Source organism: Salvelinus alpinus, unplaced genomic scaffold, assembly GCF_045679555.1.
Source record: "Salvelinus alpinus unplaced genomic scaffold, SLU_Salpinus.1 scaffold_41, whole genome shotgun sequence".
NCBI lineage: Eukaryota > Metazoa > Chordata > Actinopteri > Salmoniformes > Salmonidae > Salvelinus > Salvelinus alpinus.
This window is the reverse complement of record NW_027255982.1, coordinates 1,747,779-1,767,500: the sequence shown is the minus strand read 5'-3', so window position 1 is coordinate 1,767,500 and position 19,722 is coordinate 1,747,779. Positions and strand designations below refer to the sequence as shown.

At 42.7% G+C, this 19,722-nt stretch overlaps 1 protein-coding gene across 2 annotated transcripts in view; it reads left to right on the top strand.

The window, feature by feature from the left end:
* Window positions 1–10,655, top strand: part of LOC139567051 (endothelin receptor type B-like) — a 13,527-nt gene extending 2,872 nt beyond the window's left edge. Inside the window, exons 3-8 of one of the 2 annotated variants that reach the window (XM_071388488.1) lie at window positions 2,598–2,725; window positions 5,157–5,355; window positions 6,529–6,681; window positions 7,241–7,374; window positions 7,621–7,729; window positions 8,469–10,655. In XM_071388488.1, coding sequence (XP_071244589.1) covers window positions 2,598–2,725; window positions 5,157–5,355; window positions 6,529–6,681; window positions 7,241–7,374; window positions 7,621–7,729; window positions 8,469–8,609 — 864 coding nt within the window. In that variant the 3' untranslated portion in view covers window positions 8,610–10,655. The remainder of the gene's footprint in view (window positions 1–2,597; window positions 2,726–5,156; window positions 5,356–6,528; window positions 6,682–7,240; window positions 7,375–7,620; window positions 7,730–8,468) is intronic. The other variant, XM_071388487.1, reaches the window with a different exon arrangement.
* The last annotated feature ends 9,067 nt before the right edge of the window (window positions 10,656–19,722 follow it).

Here is a 19,722-nt window from a genome sequence, read left to right as displayed (position 1 = left end):
GGGAGAGAGAGAGAGAGAGAGAGAGAGAGAGAGAGAGAGAGAGAGAGAGAGAGAGAGAGAGAGAGAGAGAGAGAGAGAGAGAGAGAGAGAGAGAGAGAGAGAGAGAGAGAGAGAGAGAGAGAGAGAGAGAGAGAGAGAGAGAGAGAGAGAGAGAGAGAGAGAGAGAGAGAGAGAGAGAGAGCGGGTGAGAGAGGGAGAGCGAGAGAGTGCGCGCAAGAGAGAGAGAGCGAGAGAGAGCGAGGGAGAGAGAGAGAGAGAGAGAGAGAGAGAGAGAGAGAGAGAGAGAGAGAGAGAGAGAGAGAGAGAGAGAGAGAGAGTCATTATTTGCCAGCCTAAGGGATGTGGTGGCAACACGGGCCAGATGGTATACCAACAACAGACTGAAAAAGGCCAACCTATTAGAATCCTCTAAGAGAGTAGCGGAGAAAAGAAAGGGGAGAACAAATAAATAAAGTATTCATTAGAATGCTCCCCAAAGATCATGTTGCTCTCCAAAGTTGATTTCAGTAGTAGTAGTACTACTTTATCTTCATTGGGTGGCTCTTTGTGATGAAGGAAGCAGGGAGAGGCCCAGACTTAAATAAACAATGGAATCAGACCAATCAGACTGCGGTCACACATATCAGTGGCCCTGCTCTGACCCGTGGTTTGTCACAGGACCAGCTCTCCTCTCCAGCCCTCTTATCTGCGATCACACTTGAACCTAGCTACACTCAGAATAAATGGGTCTGGTTAAATGATGAATCACGTGTCCAGTGTGAGTCATTTAAACCCATTAGACTGTAGTCCATTTACCCCCATGTGGGCTCACTTTAACATTACCTAGATAGATCTCACAGATGATTTACGGCGTTATCTTACCTGCTGTGGTATTATTGCTTGAGAGTAATGAGCATATTTTTTCATTGGGTCCACATACATTGGTTGAACAGGTCAAGGTTCTTAATAGGATGTAGTACAGTACATTGGGAATGCTCAGTTCATTGTGAAGAGAAATGGTGAGGCCACCTGTTTAGTATTACCGGTATATAGTTTCATCACACTGTGTCAGCACATATGGAAGTGCTCGGGTCCCGGGACAGATGATTCTCTACATGTACAAAGGGGGAAAAGTCTTTCCTGTATTAGGCGCTTCAGTTACACACATGACCGATAAATCACAATGTCCCTTTGTACTGGTGAGGAAAAGTAGTGCCGTAGGTACAACTCTGGATTCAGGCCAAACACTCCCTGTGAATATGTCTGCACTACAGGGCCATGTGCTTTCGGGAGGCCCAGCTCACTTCCTACGGGGTTTGTTTGACGCAGTTTCCAAATTGAATCATATACACACTGCATACACACACACAATACTACACACACACACACGGACACAGGCTACACACACACACACCCACAGTGACGTAGCCCCCTTTCCCTTCCAACCCTCATGTTCCCGAGACTTTTTGATTAGATGGAACCGCCTAGCGCTCCAAGTGAACAATAGGGGGACAAGGATGCACCCGTGAAGTGTTTCCTTTGACCCGGCACCTCAACGACTCTGGGTTAATCCCCTCTTTCTCTCTTTGTTCGGCCCATGTTGATTCCTGTTCAACGACAGCTGCCAAGACTACTTCATAATGACAAAGGGTGGTTTTAGCAGTCTGTTCTACAGGGAGAGCTGTGAGTTGTTTTCTTAAGGGAGCTCCTCTTGTAAGAGGCTATGGGAAGTGGTGCTTATAGATGCCTGGAAGTCCAATTAAAGAAAAGATGTCACTTTCGAAGATAGTTCCAGGGTTGGCTTGCTAGGGTTTTATTGTAGGACCTGACTCAATTATGTACTGTATCAAGATGATGAGGCGCATATGGGCCTGCTGTTGGACTGTACTCAGATTCAGAATGAAGTCAGGACGTACCATGAAATCCCTCTGATGTGACTGTGACTAACCTGCTTGTTGTGAAGGGCCTGCTACAGTACAGTGGTTAAAGATAGTCCGGACCCTAAGGACAATGGGAATTGAGCTAAGAGGAGATAAACATGTGATTCCCTAACCTCAATCCCCTATAATTTATTCCTTACTAGTTAGTGAAGAAAGCGATATAAGGGCTAGTCCATTATTATTATTATTGTTATTATTATTGTTGTTGTTATTATTGTTATTATTATTTTATTATTATTACTCTTCACAGCAGGTATTGTTCTTTCACAATTAAATTTATTTTTTACATGCTTTTTCTGTCTTCTCAGTTACCATAATGGCTAATAATGACCATTATGGATTTCTGGTATCTTATGAAAGGGTTTGTAATACAGGGAAGTGCCAACTGGCTCAATGCCATCTAAGGTGTGTGGTTATTTCCTGACGATGCAAAGCCTGTTGTGAGTTGAAGCGTACAAACTGTCTTCTACGATGTGCTGACGGTCTCTCTCTCTCTCTCTCTCTCTCTCTCTCTCTCTCTCTCTCTCTCTCTCTCTCTCTCTCTCTCTCTCTCTCTCTCTCTCTCTCTCTCTCTCTCTCTCTCTCTCTCTCTCTCTCTCTCTCTCTCTCTCTCTCTCTCTCTCTCTCTCTCTCTCTCTCTCTCTCTCTCTCTCTCTCTCTCTCTCTGTGTCCCTGCAGCTCCTTGCCACCAGGTTCCCCTTCGATGACAATTCCTTTGGGCTGTGTCTGTGTAAGCTGGTGCCATTCCTACAGAAGGCCTCTGTGGGCATCACCGTCCTCAACCTCTGTGCCCTAAGCGTCGACAGGTCAGTCACCTGTACCACTGCTGAATTCCAAATCAACCAATGGTAGCTGATCTAACAGGATCAAAGCAAAAAGCCTAAGAAATATTTGCATTTGCATATTCATGTTTATAGAATTAATAAACAATATAAGCAATAAGCAATATGGTGTTTCTTTCCATCTGCTTCATGATAGCCTATTGCCTACACCTATCCAATTCTTTCAGATCTACGAGAGTGTCTTGGGAGTAAGGGATAAGGCTTCTGAAGCATTATACACATTACTCATTTACTATCAAATGCATTGTCTGGCAGGCATACACTTACCAAGGTTAACATATGAGCTGTAGCTGAATCTGACCTAGTACTCAGACACGATAAGTGGGTCTTTATTCAATTTATTTCATAGAGACATATTCTGCTCCCTGGAATAGGATTCTATTATCTTGTAAAAACATGTGTTTTAAATTGGTTCCAGACTCATGGAATGTTTGCACCATAGAATTCTGTTCTGTTCTGGCCCTTCAGTTCTGTGAATCTTTATATGTAGGTTACGGTAAACTCCAAATGAAAATCAGTCTAATGATGCTTTTTTTCTGTGAAATGTAGTCTACTTTACAATATGTAAGTATCAAAGAAAAAAACTCCTCTCTAAACTTTTTTTCGATGAAAAAAAGTCACCCTCAGACCCTCAGCCTTTGCCAGTAACTCACCAACACCATGATAAAACACATTGCCGTGGTTTGAATTCAAACCAAAAGTGTTTGTTGAACAGTAAAGCCTTTATGAGATAGCCCACTCTATGTATGGGAGTGGCTGAGACAAATTGGCCAGGAAAGATGAATGACTTCCCTAATTTGATTTAAAGGAAACCACAGGATGGGAGTTAGTTTAACTCCTTAGTGGAGGTAGTACGGTAAAGGCAGTTTATTCCGGAAGTTTGTAATGTCAGTAATAATGGAGCTCTCCCATTACCAACATAGTTACTCTCCCTCCTAGTTTTCTATTGGCTACATCTGTTAAGGACTAGGCCAGCTGGGGCCATATCCACAAAGCCTCTCAGAGTAGGAGTGCTGATCTAGGATCTGCCCATACAATATTTTTCATCGTGATCCATAAGTCAAATCTGATGCTAGATCAGCACTCCTACTCTGAGACGCTTTGTGGTCTTAGTTGTTTCTCTCCCTGAGGAGGGACAGCTTTTCCATCAAGGAGCAGAAGTAGTCTTATTCTCAAATCTAAAAATGTTTATTCTCACATTTTTAACTCTGATTGTTTTGTGTCTGTTGCTAGACTACTAGACTTGTATTCCCGTCTCACTCCCTTCGGTTCTTGTAACACTTAACACTGTCGCTCCTGTTTATCAGCAGAGTGAAAGTGAGTGGCTGATGTCCGGCTTCATTGGTCTGTGAGTTAGCAGACATAAGAGATAAGAGCATAAGGAGGCCTGTTCTGGGTCTAAAGGGATGGAAGCCAGTTGAACATACCAGCTATGCTGAATGACTCCCATCATAGAGAGAGAGAGAGAGACGTTAGTGATAGAGGCGAGTTCAATAGCAGATGGTCCCAGAAAACGCGCAGCATATCTCGTCTGGTTTGTGTCTCGTCCTCTCTGTTTGAGAGAGAGAGAGAACGTGGATGCATTACCAGCTGGGTAAAATATAAATGACACTATGTTGTTTGCCAAGGGTATTCAAGTGCGTCATGAAAAATATATTGTTCAGGCCATAAAATGTTGATGCAGCGTTTACTAAAACAAGCGGTGCCTATTAATGAAACAAACAAGCAAACATGATTTGGAGCACAGGAAACAAGCGTCAACAAACAGACTATAGCTCCTGCCAACGCTTGTTTGGAGGCTTCACAAAAGAATGAATATTAGATTCTGAGGATAAACAATTGATTATTATCTGTTGTTCATTAAATCTTAACTTGGATCATTTTTCTCACTATGCGGTACAGTGTGTGTCTGGTCTACTGCCATGCAGTCAGTTCATAGAGCATATACTACAATGCACAGCTGAGTTGACCCAACATAATGGTACTGTGATAAGATGAACAAGTATTCCAGGAATTTTCTCACCATATCTCTGTGGTTCTCACAATCATGTTCCCATGCAGGGTTAAACGTTTGAAGTAAGTCTATTATTCAAGTACTGGAAGTGTCTCTAAAACAGGTTCACTTTTCACAGTCACTTGAACCTTCTAGCGGGCAAAGCTGGTTGAAATGACTTCATTACAACCATTAAAAGCTGGTTGAAATGACTTCATTACAACCATTAAAAGCTGGTTGAAATGACTTCATTACAACTAGTTTCACCGCTGGGCTGTTTATTAGTTCCAACTCCCAACTCATCAGTTGTTGCTGAAAAGTCCACAGCCCTGGCCCTGCTCTAACCCCTACCTTACCCCACCATGTTCACCCTTTCATTCTTTGTGTCCCTCCATGCCCCAGGTACCGTGCAGTGGCGTCATGGAGCAGGGTCCAGGGAGTAGGGATTCCTCTTCGGACGGCCATGGAGATCGTGTCCATCTGGGTGCTGTCCATGGTCCTGGCTGTCCCAGAGGCCATCGGCTTCGACATGGTTGAATTCAACTACAGGAACGAGACCATACGGACATGCATGCTCAACCCCAGGACTGAGTTCATGATGGTACGACCCATTTTCTTGTTGACGCTTCTGCACTTGAAATAATCCTATTACCTGTATACAAACAAATCTGTCCCACAACGTGTCTGAGTAAGAGTGCTGATCTAGGATCAGGTCCCCCCTCTTATTCATTATGATTTAAAAGACAAAAGTGATTCACGTAGGGTTACAGTACAGTACATGTGTGTTAAGTTAGTAAATCTGAGAGTCCATGATTTCATGTGGTGGTGTATCCTTGCACTGACCTATCAAAAACAATTCCATCTGTCCAAATACTTGGCATGAAAAGTAATTGTTATAAATACAGTGGTGGCTTTATCGTACTGACGTTCATTTCTCTGACATTCTTGGTGGAACCACGGAAAGAACTAGAAGTATGGTGAAAGGAAGCATACAGAGGCCAGACCTGGGTTCAAATATCATTTCAAATACTTTAGCTGTGCTTGACTGAGCTTGTCTGGCTTAAAGGACGAATAGAATCATCCCAAAACATCTGGCACTCCAGGTAGGCTAGAGCAAACACAAAGTATTTGAAAGATTTCAAATAGTACTTGAACCCAAATAGCATTTGAACTCTGACAGAGGTCTCCATACGTTTTTCCCCTCAGAGAGAAAATCTCTGAGGTGATCACTTTCTTTGTTCACAAGCCTGGAGAACATAATTGATCGCAGGCCACAACAGCAATTACAGCTCAACTGATGTATGGTTCCTTCAAGCTGAGCCATGTGTGTGTCTAGTTCACATCATGCAACACAAAAGATACTAAATCCCATATCATGACCAAACCATGCTGAGGTTTAGGTCGTTTCATTAAAATCCTCCTGGAGTGAGGAATTTAGTAATGTCGTATAAAGGTTATAGATGAAAATTTATTCTGTGGCCCAAAAATTCCTCAAATGGCATCTGCTCCTCCTTAAAACTTGTACGATAATATGTGGATTTAATAGATTAGAATATGTCACTGCCATTACATAGACGTATTGGTAAAGTCAACTTGCTTTGTTACCAAACCTAGCAGGTGAAACTGGTTGAAATGACCTCATTACGACATCAATACAACCAGTTTTCCACGTTTGCCTGCTGGACAGTCTTCTGGAGTATTGGCATGTTAAGACGTGTGGTTCTCCTGCATAGAACCTGTGTACTAACGTTCCCCTGTTGTGGTTCTCCTGCAGTACTATAAGGACATCAAGGACTGGTGGTTGTTTGGGTTCTACTTCTGCGTTCCTCTGATGTGTACGGCCGTGTTCTACACTCTGATGACCTGTGAGATGCTCAACCACAGGAACGGCAGCCTCCGCATCGTCCTCAGTGAACACCTCAAACAGGTACACACACAAGGTACTGAGGCCAGACTGCCTCATGTTTAGTGTCTCTTAAGGAGAAGCCCATTCCCTCTCTCAGGCCTCTCAAGCTGACGTTGCATAACCCACCCTGACTGCCTTCTACATTCATAGTACTACTTCTTAGTATCAGATCTCTCTTCTCTTCGGTTGTTACGTCCTGTAACCAGAGCCTCTAGCGTTTTGGAGGCCCTAAGCCAGGTTGGGCTGCGTATAGGCAGAGGCACCTCTACCGTAACAGTACACTACTGCAGAATGACTCACGTTTAGTCTCTTTAAAGGTTTGTCCTTTTCCTCTCTCAGGCCTATCCGGTTTACATTACATAACCCTACATCTCCCTAACAACCTAGCGTCTCCCTAACAACCTAGCGTCTCCCGAACCTAACATTTTGTCTGTTTACTTCCCCAGAGTTGTTACCATACAGTACTCAGGATGACTCAACGTTTTTTAAATACGTTTTCCACTCTCAGTATCTTGTCTTCATCACCCTTCATCGTCATCGTCCAACCTTTTCCTAATCTGTTGTTTATTGTTATCCCCAGAGACGGGAAGTGGCCAAAGCAGTGTTCTGCCTGGTCCTGATCTTCGCTCTGTGCTGGTTCCCCCTGCACCTCAGCAGGATCCTCAAGAAGATGGTCTACAACCCCAGAGACATCGGACGCTGTGACCTGCTCAAGTGAGTGCAGCCATGTTTGTTTGCTGTTGTCATCTTATTATTAGAAATGACTGATTCAGTACGGTGTGTTGGAAAATGGAAAGGTGGAAATACGTGGGGAATCACTCGACTGGATCTAGAACCACAACAGACTAAACACAGACGGACATGATTTGAGTTGCTGCAATTTAATGATTTGAAATGTTTGAAAGGAGATGAAACTCAAATGAAAGTTCGGCCAAAAAACATGGGTGTCGTTTCTTTCAGCTTCCTGTTGGTCTTGGATTACCTGAGTATCAACCTAGCCACAGTAAACTCCTGTATAAACCCCATCATCCTCTACTTTGTCAGCAAGAAGTTCAAAAACTGTTTCAAGGTACAGTAGATCCCTAAACATACACACACACCCAACTCTCCTTTTCTCTCTTGCTCTATATCTCTCTCAATCCTTTTCACTCTCTCTCTTGCTTTCTTTTTCTTTCGCTCTCTCTTTCCCCCCATATAATCAGTATCTCCACTAACCCCCCCAGCCCTCCCCAAACCCTTTGTCTTGTCTCGCCAGTAAAACAAACAGAGAACCTCTCCCTCTCCCCACGACCGAGGGGCCGTGGCTCTGCGCTGGTGATGACATTATTTAAAGAAAATGTAAAGCAAAGCAGTGATTTATGAACTCATTTACTGGGTGAGGTCACATAACTGTACACATCTGTTAGAGACCTGAGCTGAAGATAAGCCATGCCCTAGCTCTAGCTGTCCTCAGAGAGCGAGAGAGACTGAGACTAACTCATAACAGCAATTCCCAGACCCTGAACGTGCCTCTTCCTCTCTCTGCAGAAGTGGGGCTAAGAGTTTGGGAAGGATAGAAAGTGTTCTACTTCTCACGCTGTGAGCAGATGTAGTTTTATGTAGTATACTGTTCAAAGAAGCATTCCCAGCCCTCATTACACAAGCCCTCATTATTGTAAGCTGTAGAAAAGTGCCTACTTGGACCTCGTCTATCGTAGCAGCAATAGAATAAACGCTATCAACACAGAATGACCACAGCAGTATGAATAGTGCCTCTAATCTTGTAAACTTGCACCCTTGTTCAAGTGTCTAACCTTGTCCCCTTCCAGTCCTGCCTGTGTTGTTGGTGCCACTCGGATGCCACAGTGACCAGCACGGGACAAAACGGGAACGGGACCAGTATCCAGTGCAAGAGCCCAGAGCCTGCCAACCTTCACACGGACCGCAGCCTACGCAAAGACAGTGACTGACCACCACAGGAGGTGACGCCCCCTATGGACGAGGAGGTCTCACTACAACTACAGCCAGTCTGCACTAAACACAATGGACTCTCAACTCAATAGGACCCCCATGCTAAACCGCTATGGCGTGACAAACAGAGAGAGAGTCACACGTTTCAAACACCATCACACGTTTCTTTTACAGAACACTGCTGGGCAGCTCTGGAGCCTGACGTAGAACGACGGGGGAAATTAGTGGAGTTTATATATAGACACAAACATACAATGGGCATGATGGACGCTGCAGTATTTCCAGTGTCTCTATGGACTATACCGTTCCCTTTGCCAGGGGGAGACGAGGAGGGAGCGATGCTTTACAGTACCGTGAGAGAAGAGGAAGAGGGATGGAGGGAGGGGAGGGGACGGGAGGGGGAAGGTAGCTAACAGGATGCAGCTGAACTCAGGCTATAAATGACCGGCCAGTCAGTAGCGGAGCGAGTAGCGTGTTGTTCTGTTCACAAAATGGTCAGCACTGCTGGGATGAACCAGGAAGCAGCGGAAACCCCGGGAAGGAAGGCCAGAGCGCTCCCTGTTAGAGGGGACGAGAGGAGAAGGAGAGAATGGTCCCCCATGAGTCCTAATGAACTGCTACTCAGTGATGGTGGAGAGAAGGGGAGCTCTCACTATTGAGTTGACTGTCCTTTTTTAGTGTCGCTATAGCTTCTTCCATCATAGGCACTATACGCTGGTCGTTGTATACACAGTAGTACACTTTCATAGAGTAAGCTAATGTCCTGTGTTCGGTATGGTGAATTTGTTTTAATATAGATGAAAGTGATTTTGCCATGTAAATGTGTGTGTTCCAGTACTGTTTAATATTCTGTTTTATAAAACGTACCAGGAAGTGTTAATTCACTGTGTTTAGGTTTCATGTGCTGGGAAGAAGGAAAAACTGATTTTAACGAAAAAGTGCCTTGTGTCACCTTGAATTCCCCCGTATAGCCTTATACAGTATACAGACTCTGTACAACGGCCATTGGAATATCACTTAGGGTGTAGAGTTACTCCAGTGTAGAGTAACCACCAGAGTGCATCCCAAATGGACCCCTATTCCCTACATAGTCCTATGCGCCCTGGTCAAAAGCTGTGCACTATAGGAGGGAAGGGGGTGCCATTTGGGAAGCAGACCCAGTCTCTTGACTTGTTATCCAAAGACTTACTGAAGTCCCAAGCTAGTTTAAGGAACATGTCCAGATGCAACAAGCACCACAGGACCATAAAGTACAACGTTATGATTATGTCTCAGTTCAAGGCTCGTTGAAAAGGGGGTCTCTATGTTCTCACCCCAAAAATAAAGGGATAAAAACGGTATCCCTACTTCACTGTGAATTTTACAAGACACAGAAAATGTTGGTATTTACAGCTAAGCTGTTTGTGAAACATGCTCGTATATATCAAGTTTTTATATGGTGTTATATTTTGCTATGTTCTTTATCATATATACAGAATGTGGTTATTATTTGTCCTTTGCCTGAGGCAGGATTTTTTATTCGTTTTTTTTTTTTGTGATGATAAATATACCAGTTGGTGTTTAAATCATATCAGCTACCTAGGTGACTATACTGCTTTATACATTTGATATGTGAATACATGTATTATGAATACAATTAATGTGCGTGTGTGTGTGTGTGTGTGTGTGTGTGTGTGTGTGTGTGTGTGTGTGTGTGTGTGTGTGTGTGTGTGTGTGTGTGTGTGTGTGTGTGTGTGTGTGTGTGTGTGTGTGTGTGTGTGTGTGTGTGTGTGTGTGTGTGTGTGTGTGTGTGTGTGTGTGTGTGATTCTTTGCACTTTTTCCGTTTGAGTGTTTGTGGCACTATCTACAGCATATCAGACAGTGTCAAAGATAAAGGCTTTTCAGTTTAACCACTCATATCAATACATGGTATTTTACCACTATAATGTTCATTCAGAGGCATCATACCCCTCTATAGAAAATTGTATTATTTTTTGACACATTTGTTTCTCATGTTTCATACAGAAATGCTGCTGCTTATCCTAATAAAAATCATTTAAGTGTATACCGTTTGCCTTGCATTACTAATGAGAGATTAACGTTATATTGATATGCATAACGTAAATACTTCGACATGTGTAAGCATAAGAACATTAAACATGGCATTACTAAGGAGTTCTACATTTTACATTGATATGCATTACATTTAATTACTTTGGAATTTGTAAGCGTATGACCTCTCGCATTGCTTTACTGAGGAGTTATGAACTTTATACTGACATGTCATAGAAATACTCTTCTCTTTCTGAGAGGATAAGGGGCCTCTTTTTTTTCTTTTCTTAGTGTCTGTGGGAAGGAAACACAAGCTGGTCTGGGAGTGATTTGAAGTGCACTGTGACCTGCTTGCTTGTTGCTTGGCAACACCGCCCTCAGGGTTACCATGTCAACTGAGAGGATGTGAACTGAATTGCTTGGAGAGAGGGAATGTAATCAAGCCAGCCCATATGAGTGACTGTTATCAGAGCTCCCAAATAGAGGAGCTGTTAAACATAACTTGTCTTGTTAGCTTAAAGACGTCCACCAGCGATTTCAGAATTTTTACTGTTGAAAAGCTATATATATAAATACAGTAAAGTACACTGGTGTAATACATTGAGAAATATAGTGTTTTTTAGACAAAACTGAAAACTTCAAGGAGTTGGTCTGATGGGGAGATGTGATGTCATCGGCCTCTCCCCTTTCTTGAGGAGCCATAGAGAACAAAAGAGGATACCTGGACCACCTATTGAGATGTGCCTTTTGTTAAGTAAATCAGGTGAAAAATTAGGTGAAAAGAAGAATGGAGAACGACTTTGATCAAATCTGCAGGATCTCAACTCTTTGCTTGAGATCAGTGCAATGGCTTTAGTTACATGGTTGTGTTGGACATTTAAAGTGAACACCATGAAATCTTCTTAGACAACCTAAATATTGTGACCGATATCGTTTTTAATCAAGATGATCATTTTAGCATTTTAGTCATTTAGCAGACGCTCTTATCCAGAGCGACTTACAGTTGTTGCATTCATCTTAAGATCTCCGTCATGTCTAGGTTGAGCTTGAAGTGGTGGGCCGACATCCAAGCTGAGATATCTGCCAGGCACGCCGAGATGCGTGTCGCCACCTGGGTGTCAGAATGGGGGAAGAAGAAAAGTAGTTGAGTGTCATGAGCACAGCAATGATAGGAGAGACCATGTGAGGATATGATGGAGCTGAATGACTTAGTGTATAGATAGAAGGGGAGAGGGCCTAGAACCGAGCCTAGGGGGACACCAGTAGTGAGAGTGCGTGGTGCAGACACAGATCCTCTCCACGTCACCTGGTAGGAGCGGCCTGCAAGGTAGGATGTAATCCAAGAGTGTGTAGAGCCTGAGATGCCCAGCCCTGAGAGGGTGGAGAGGAGGATCTGATGGTTCACAGTGTCGAAGGCAGCAGATAGATCTAGGAGGATGAGAACAGAGGAGAGAGAGTCAGCTTTGCCAGTGCGGAGAGCCACCGTGACACAGAGAAAAGCAGTCTTGGTTGAGTGACCCGTCTTTGAAGCCTGACTGGATAGGTTCAAGAAGATCGTCAGAGATGAGTTGATGAGGGAAGTGAGGAATGGGAGAAGATCTCCAGAGATGGTCTGGAGAAGGGAGGAGGGGATAGGGTCGAGCGGGCAGGTTGTCGGGTGGCCAGACTTCACTAGTCGCAGGATTTCATCTGGAGAGGGAGGGGAGAAAGAAGTCAGTGGATACAGAGGAAGAGAAGGTAGAGAGGAGGGAGTGAACGGATGATAGGTCCTCCAAAAGTTTTCCTCCATTTTCCTCCATGGAGCAGGAGGGGAGGGCCGAGTCGGCCGGGAGGAAAGGAGACAGCGTAAGTCATAGGATGCAGAAAAGGGAGGAGAATAGTGTCGAAGAGGCAGAATCAGGAGACAGGAGGGAGAAGGATTTAGCAGAAGGGAGAGATGATAGGTTAGAAGAGGAGAGAGTAGTGGGAGAGAAAGCAAAGATTGTGATGCCGCTTGACCATCTGGGTAGGGCCTGAGTGGCTAGGGTTGGAGGAGAGGGAGACAAAAAAGGAAACAAAGTTTTTTAAATATTTATATTCTTGATTTCAGACCAAAATAAGCTGAGCCAAAATAATTTCTGCCTCAAAACCAATAGTAATGTCAGTGTCATAGATGTGTTGAGAGCTAATTTGTTACTTGTTTCAGTGGGTTGGTGATAACAGGTAATTCTAAGTCATGATCCTTATGAAAGTGTTCCATATTCATTGCAAAACATTTTTTTTGTCTCTTTCCAGTAAGCTTGAAAACACTGAATTCCTCTCACAACTGTGGTTGAAGAATATAAAAATGTCTGGCTTTAATGAAATGGATGACAAAAAAATAACATGAGACTCAAAAGGCATGACCATGAGAGAGAGAGAGAGAGAGAGAGAGAGACAGAGAGAGAGAGAGAGAGAGTGCAAGAAAGAAAGTGAGAGTGCAATAGAGAACAAGCGAGAGAGGATGGTTTTAGGTCTGTGGAATTTGGTGGGAAACTTGGTTGTTGCCAGCAGTGAAATGAATAAAGCTCAAAGGCAAAAAACAGAGGACCTCAAAAGGGCCAAAGAGGCTCCTCTATATAGAACATGGTGAACAGAGCCAAGTCCTTAATGTTGAAGGCCAAACACTGTTCACGAATGACAAGGCATTGGAGGGTTAAGTTCTGTGTGTGTGTGTGTGTGTGTGTGTGTGTGTGTGTGTGTGTGTGTGTGTGTGTGTGTGTGTGTGTGTGTGTGTGTGTGTGTGTGTGTGTGTGTGTGTGTGTGTGTGTGTGTGTGTGTGTGTGTGTGTGTGTGTGTGTGTGTGTGTGTGTGTGTGTGTGTGTGTGTGTGTGTGTGTGCGTGCACGTGCGTGTGGAGAGGCATCAGAGGGTTATTATACAGTGCAGGCTGTTCTCTGCTGAAGAACGATGTCTGATGGATGTCTCTCTTTATTCAGCAGAGTTCAAACCCATGCTCTCAGCTGCCACTCAGACTTAAGATGCATACAACACAACAGTGAGGACTAGATGGACTACATATACCGAACTATGGTGGGTCGATAATGAGAAAGTCTATGAGTTTTGAAAGGGAGCTGAGAAAATTGTGAAGAGATACTTTGGGAAGATGCACTATAGTTTGAAACTAGGATAAATGTTATATAAAGTCAATCTTAATTGAATAGTTTATAATGGGTTGTACGTTGTTCATTCTTAATTAGGCCATTGTATTCGCTACATACTGTGTACACAGAGTAAGGAATTAAGATAAAACGTGATACAACTGTGTTGAAATCCTTATACTAGCTAGATTTCACAACATTAACAACTCAATCACCAACTGAGTTCTAAGTAAACATCAATGGCTACAGACAGATGCAAGAAGAGAATAGCTATTCTGAAACATACCACCATAGACTTTAATAATAGCCTGTGCCCTTTGTCAGGCTTCTCTACTTGTCTCTCAGCATTACACAGATGCACTGACAGACCTGGGTTCAAATAGTATTTGAAACAATTCCATTTGGTTTCGTTGTGCCAGGCCAGCTCAATCAAGCCCAGCGAAATTATTTGAAACCAAATGGAGTAGTCCCAAAGGTGCCAAACCCTGCCTTCCGGCTTTTTAGGTTGACAAAAGCCAACAATAAAGTATTTGAAATTATTTCAAATACTTTTAGCGGCTTTAGTCAGCCTAAAAATACAGAAGGCAGGGGTTGGCACTTTTGGGACTATTCAATTTGGTTTCGTTGTGCCAGGCCAGCTCAATCAAGCCAAGATAAATTATTTGAAAGATTTCAAATACTATTTGAACCCAGGTTTAGTACTGAGGTAATGGATTGGTGTTGAGTCCAAACAAGCACATCACACTTCAGGGTCAACCCTACCTCATGCCACAAGAGTCGACATCGACTTAGCTCTGCATTTCCTCTCAAGAATCCCCCCTCAATCACAGAATAATATCAATAACACATTTCTAATACCACGTGGAGTTCTGCCATACAGAGTAACCTGGAACCAGTAGAAACTGTACCAAACTGGATTGATGATTGGATAATGATATGGTCTGGGAGATATTATTGGTTCATCATGTTAGAGGCCTACTCTTCCAGCCAATCAGATTGTCACGCATAGGCCTACTCTTTCAGCCAATCAGATTGTAAGGCTATTTTGGGCTATTTCAAGAGGTGTATGGGTGACCTCATCTTTCATGCAAGTGATCTCAGAAACACACAGCATCCAGAAATATCAGTCTACAGGGACCGGATCCAGAAAATTGACAGAAAACAGGATGAATGATGACGCATTTTCGTGATTAGAAATATGAATGTCTGTTTCTTATAATGATATAACTTTGCTTTGTTTTCATATAGGCCAATACATATGATCTGAATGCATATCATTCTAATCTAGAACACTTTTGTAGGTCAAGCTAAAAATCTATTCTATTCCAGTCTGTTAGTTATTGTTCAGGAGAAGAAACAGCACAGCTGAAGTAAGTTCCCTGGGTGAATTTGAACACTTCCTAACACACAGACCTTAGGTAGATGTATTAAGATAAATAAGTAATCTCTGAATAATTGCAGACTTGTGTATTCCCCTGATGAGGGCGGTGCACTTTGGCTGATACTGTATCACTTGGTGCCAGTCAACAATCAGACAGTATGGCTCCACCTCTGCATACATTGATTTTCATACAGTAACTTCGCAGGGCCCATATTCATAAAGCGTCTCGGAGTAAGACTGCTGATCTGGGATCAGTGTTAATTTTCAGATCATAATGAATAGGATTAGATGGGCAAAGGAGACCTGGTCCTAGATCAGCTCTCCTACTCAGATGTTTTGTAACTAAGTAACAAGACTGTTCAGTTCATTCAAAAATATACAGTGGCAAGATAAAGTATGTGAACCCTTTTGAATTATCTGGATTTCTGCATAAATTGATCAAAACATTTGATCTGATCTTCATCTAAGTCACAACAACAGACAAACACAGTCTGCTTAAACTAATAAGAAAAATACAATAATTTCTGTGTTGTCTATATTGAATACATCATTTACACATTCACAGTGTAGGTTGGAAAAAGTGTGTGAACCCCTAGGCTAATGACTTCTCCAAAAGCTTAATTGGAGTCAGGAGTCAGCTAACCTGGAGTACAATCATTGAGACGAGATTGGAGATGTTGGTTAGAGCTGCCCTGCCCTATAAAAAACACTAACTTCTTGCTATTCACAAGAAGCATTGCCTGATGTGAACCATGCCTTGAACAAAAGAGATCTCAGAAGACACAAGATTAAGGCTGGTTGACTTGCATAAAGCTGGAAAGGGTTACAAAAGTATCTCTAAAAGCCTTGATGTTCATCAGTCCACAGTAAGACAAATTATCTATAAATGGGGAAAGTTCAGCACTGTTGCTACTCTCCCTAGGAGTTGTTATCCTGCAAAGATGACTGATTGCTGTAAAGATGACAGTGCAGAATGCTCAATGAGGTTAAAAAGAATCTTAGAGTGTCAGCTAAGACTTAAAGAAATCTCTGGAACATGCTGACATCTCTGTTGACGAGTCTACGATACGTGAAACACTAAACAAGAATGGTGTTCATGGGAGGACACCAGGAAAAAGCCAATGCTGTCCAAAAAAAACATTGCTGAACGTCTGAAGTTAGCAAAAGAGCATCTGGATGTTCCACAGTGCTACTGGCAAAATATTCTGTGAACAGATTAAACTAAAGTTGAGTTGTTTGGAAGGAAGGAACACAAAACACTATGTGTGGAGAAAAAAAGTCACAGCACACCAACATCAAAACCTTCTTCCCAACTGTAAAGTATGGTGGAGGGAGCGTCATGGTTTGGGACTGCTTTGCTGCCTCAGTGCCTGGACAGCTTGCTATCATCAACAGAAAAATTAATTCCCAAGTTTATCAAGACATTTTGCAGGAGAATGTAAGGCTATCTGTCCACCAATTGAACCTCAACAAAAGTTGGGTGATGCAACAGGACAACGACCCAAAACCCAGAAGCAACAGAGTGGCTTCAACAGAAGAAAATATGCCTTCTGGAGTGGATCAGTCAGAGTCCTGACCTCAACCCGATTGAGATGCTGTGGCATGACCTCAAAAGAGCGGTTCACACCAGACATCCCAAGGATATTTCTGATCTGAAACAGTTTTGTAAAGAGGAATGGTCCAAAATTCCTCCTGACCATTGTGCAGGTCTGATCCTCAACTACAGAAAACTTTGGTTGAGGTTATTACTGCCAAAGGAGGTTATTATATCCAAGGGTTCACATACTTTTCCCACCCTGCACTGTGAATGTTTATACGGTGTGTTCAATAAAGACATGAAAACGTATAATTGTTTGTGTGTTATTAATTTAAGCAGACTGTGTTTGTCTATTGTTGTGACTTAGATGAAGATCAGATCAGATTTATGCAGAAATCCAGGTATTACCAAAGGGTTCACATACTTTTTCTTGCCACTGTATATATTTTGTACCCCCTTTGCGATCTTGTCTCATTGCTGCAACTCCCCAATGGGCTCGAGAGGCGAAGGTCGAGTCATGCCTCCCTCGAAACATGACCCACCGAACCACGCTTATTAACACCCGCCTGCTTAACCTGGAAGCCAGCCGCACCAATGGGTCGGAGGAAACACTGTTCAACTTACGACCGAGGTCAGCCTGCAGGCACCCGGCCCGCCACAAGGAGTCGCTAGAGCGCGATGAGCCAACCAAAGCCCCCATGGCCAAACCCGGACGACGCTGGGTCAATTGTGCACCGTCCTATGGGACTCCTGATCACGGCCGGTTGTGATTCAGCCCGGGATCAAACCAGCGTCTGTAGTGACGCCTCTAGCACTGCGGTGCAGTGCATTAAACCGCTGCGCCACTCGGGAGGCCCTTAAATACAGTGCCAAGACAGCCAGGGGTCGAACCTAGAATCTTCTAATCCGTCGTCAGACACATTTTCCATTGTGCCACTGTCCCCAATCATTCACATTTCTTAACAAATCCTCCTACAGTTCTATGTGCCATCCAAATAACCTTATTGTGCACTGTAAAATGATGCTTCAGTGGGATCTTATCGACGTCACATTGTCTACGCTCAAATATGTTTTCAGTTTGATCAAACACAGCACATGTTTATCCTACCCGGCCCTAACATGGCTGTGTTCCTAATGCCATTTTCCATAGCAATCCCTCCAAGCTATAACCCACCAAGGCGCCAGCTCGCTCGCATGACTGTGGTGGCAAAGACCATTTCTAATTTATAAAAGCCAAAAGGATAAATTCAAAATTCATGAACAATCTGTCTGGTAACAACCAGTGATTTCTGTGACTGTGGGGCAGTAGCTAGTGAAACGATGGGGACGGATGGTGCAACACAAAGGAAAGTTCTGCCTCCACTCATTAAACAGGGAAACACACTCTGAACGAAAGAGAGGAGAGAGAGATTCATAGTCAGACTTCTCCTCCCTAGGCTCTTTCTATAACTTTCTTCATACTCAATGCTGTTTGAGTATAAAATCCTTTAGAAAAATGTCAGAACAGCTTTAGTGAAACAAATTGCTGGCAACAAGAGGCCTAAAACTCCTTGAAATCTTGTAATTCATTCCCAGAACTAAACAAACAATGAGTGAACAATGAGGTAGAATGATTACTATTTTGTTTTACAAGCCTAGTCATTTCAACCCACCATCTGCCCTCATCATGGAAAAGTTTGTGCCGACAACCTTCTCTGCGTAAAACATTATTTCACTCCTCGTCACCGTTGCGAGAGTAATTAAAGCAGACCGCCGAGGGGTTATAAAGCTTGTCTGTTTCACATTCTCCATGATTCTTGGTTTCGTGACTGAGAGAGGTTGTTTGTTAAAAGAGCAGGTCTCCAATGATACATAGCAGATCAGGCAAACACATTAAAACTGTTCCTAGTTCCCAGCACTGGCTTCAAGTCATGAAATAAGTGTAGTGACCTTCACTTCAACCCCACTGCATGTTGAAGTATAAGTAGATTGTCACTCCAATAAATATATTTAAATTGAGAAGTTTCCCTGATATCTGCACTCTGTGGTAAGAAATGCAGTCCTTGTCTTCACTGCTGTAAATGCACATACATTCGTTAAAAAAATAACAAGCACATTCCTTAAACAATTTGTTAACAGGTATCTCTAATTAACATAAGCTCAAATCCCACATCCTTGACTTTCTCTGCTTCCCTGCACTGAGCTAGACCCAGATCACATTCTCTGTTGTGGTTCAATGTATTCAATGTGGAGCTTAATGTTCAACTAAACAAGTTTCAACTGGAATAAATACATTGAAAACCTTCAATTGGACAAAGAAAAGAGAGCCTAATTGACTATGGCCTATTTACTCCACTCTAATTAACGGAGCAACGTATGCTTCTCTGAAATTATTTAACAATTTAAATTGTTTAAAGGATAACAGATCTGTATTGAAATAGTTATCCTAGGACTATACAAAGATGGTCGTTGTGTTTTTCAAATGATGGCCTTGTGATAGCTTGTAGTAGAGATTTTTTAAAGAAACTTCAGCCAAATAAATTCCTATTGTCATTCATCTTCCTTGTGTTATCTTTCTTTGGACAAATGGTTTCACTTGACTAAATATTTTGTGCTGACTTGCACCTTTCTGAAAGCTTTTATAGGAATTAGTGGAGCTTTTGGACTTAATCCTCTCACACCATTTCTCACTTCTTAAGAATCTTAATTAGAACCATTTATTGACAGGCCACATGTTTTACAGCAAGGAAAGAGAGAAAGAAATATATATAAATAAGAGATAGAGAGAGAGGAGCCAACTCCAGTATGAAAAAATGAGAGAAGTTAAGCTAGCTGAATGTGGAGCATGATGATGAAAATTAGTTTCCACAGCGGACATCACATTTATACTTTGTCATTATTTTACACTGTTGAGTTATTCTTAACAACTTTTGGTCATTTAAATGAACCATCCTTTTCCACTTGTGTGAAATACTGAGAATGATTGATTTGCATTGCCATCTAGTGGAGCATACATGAGTACTCAGATTGCAGATCAACTGAACTACATCTGTGCCCAAGTCATC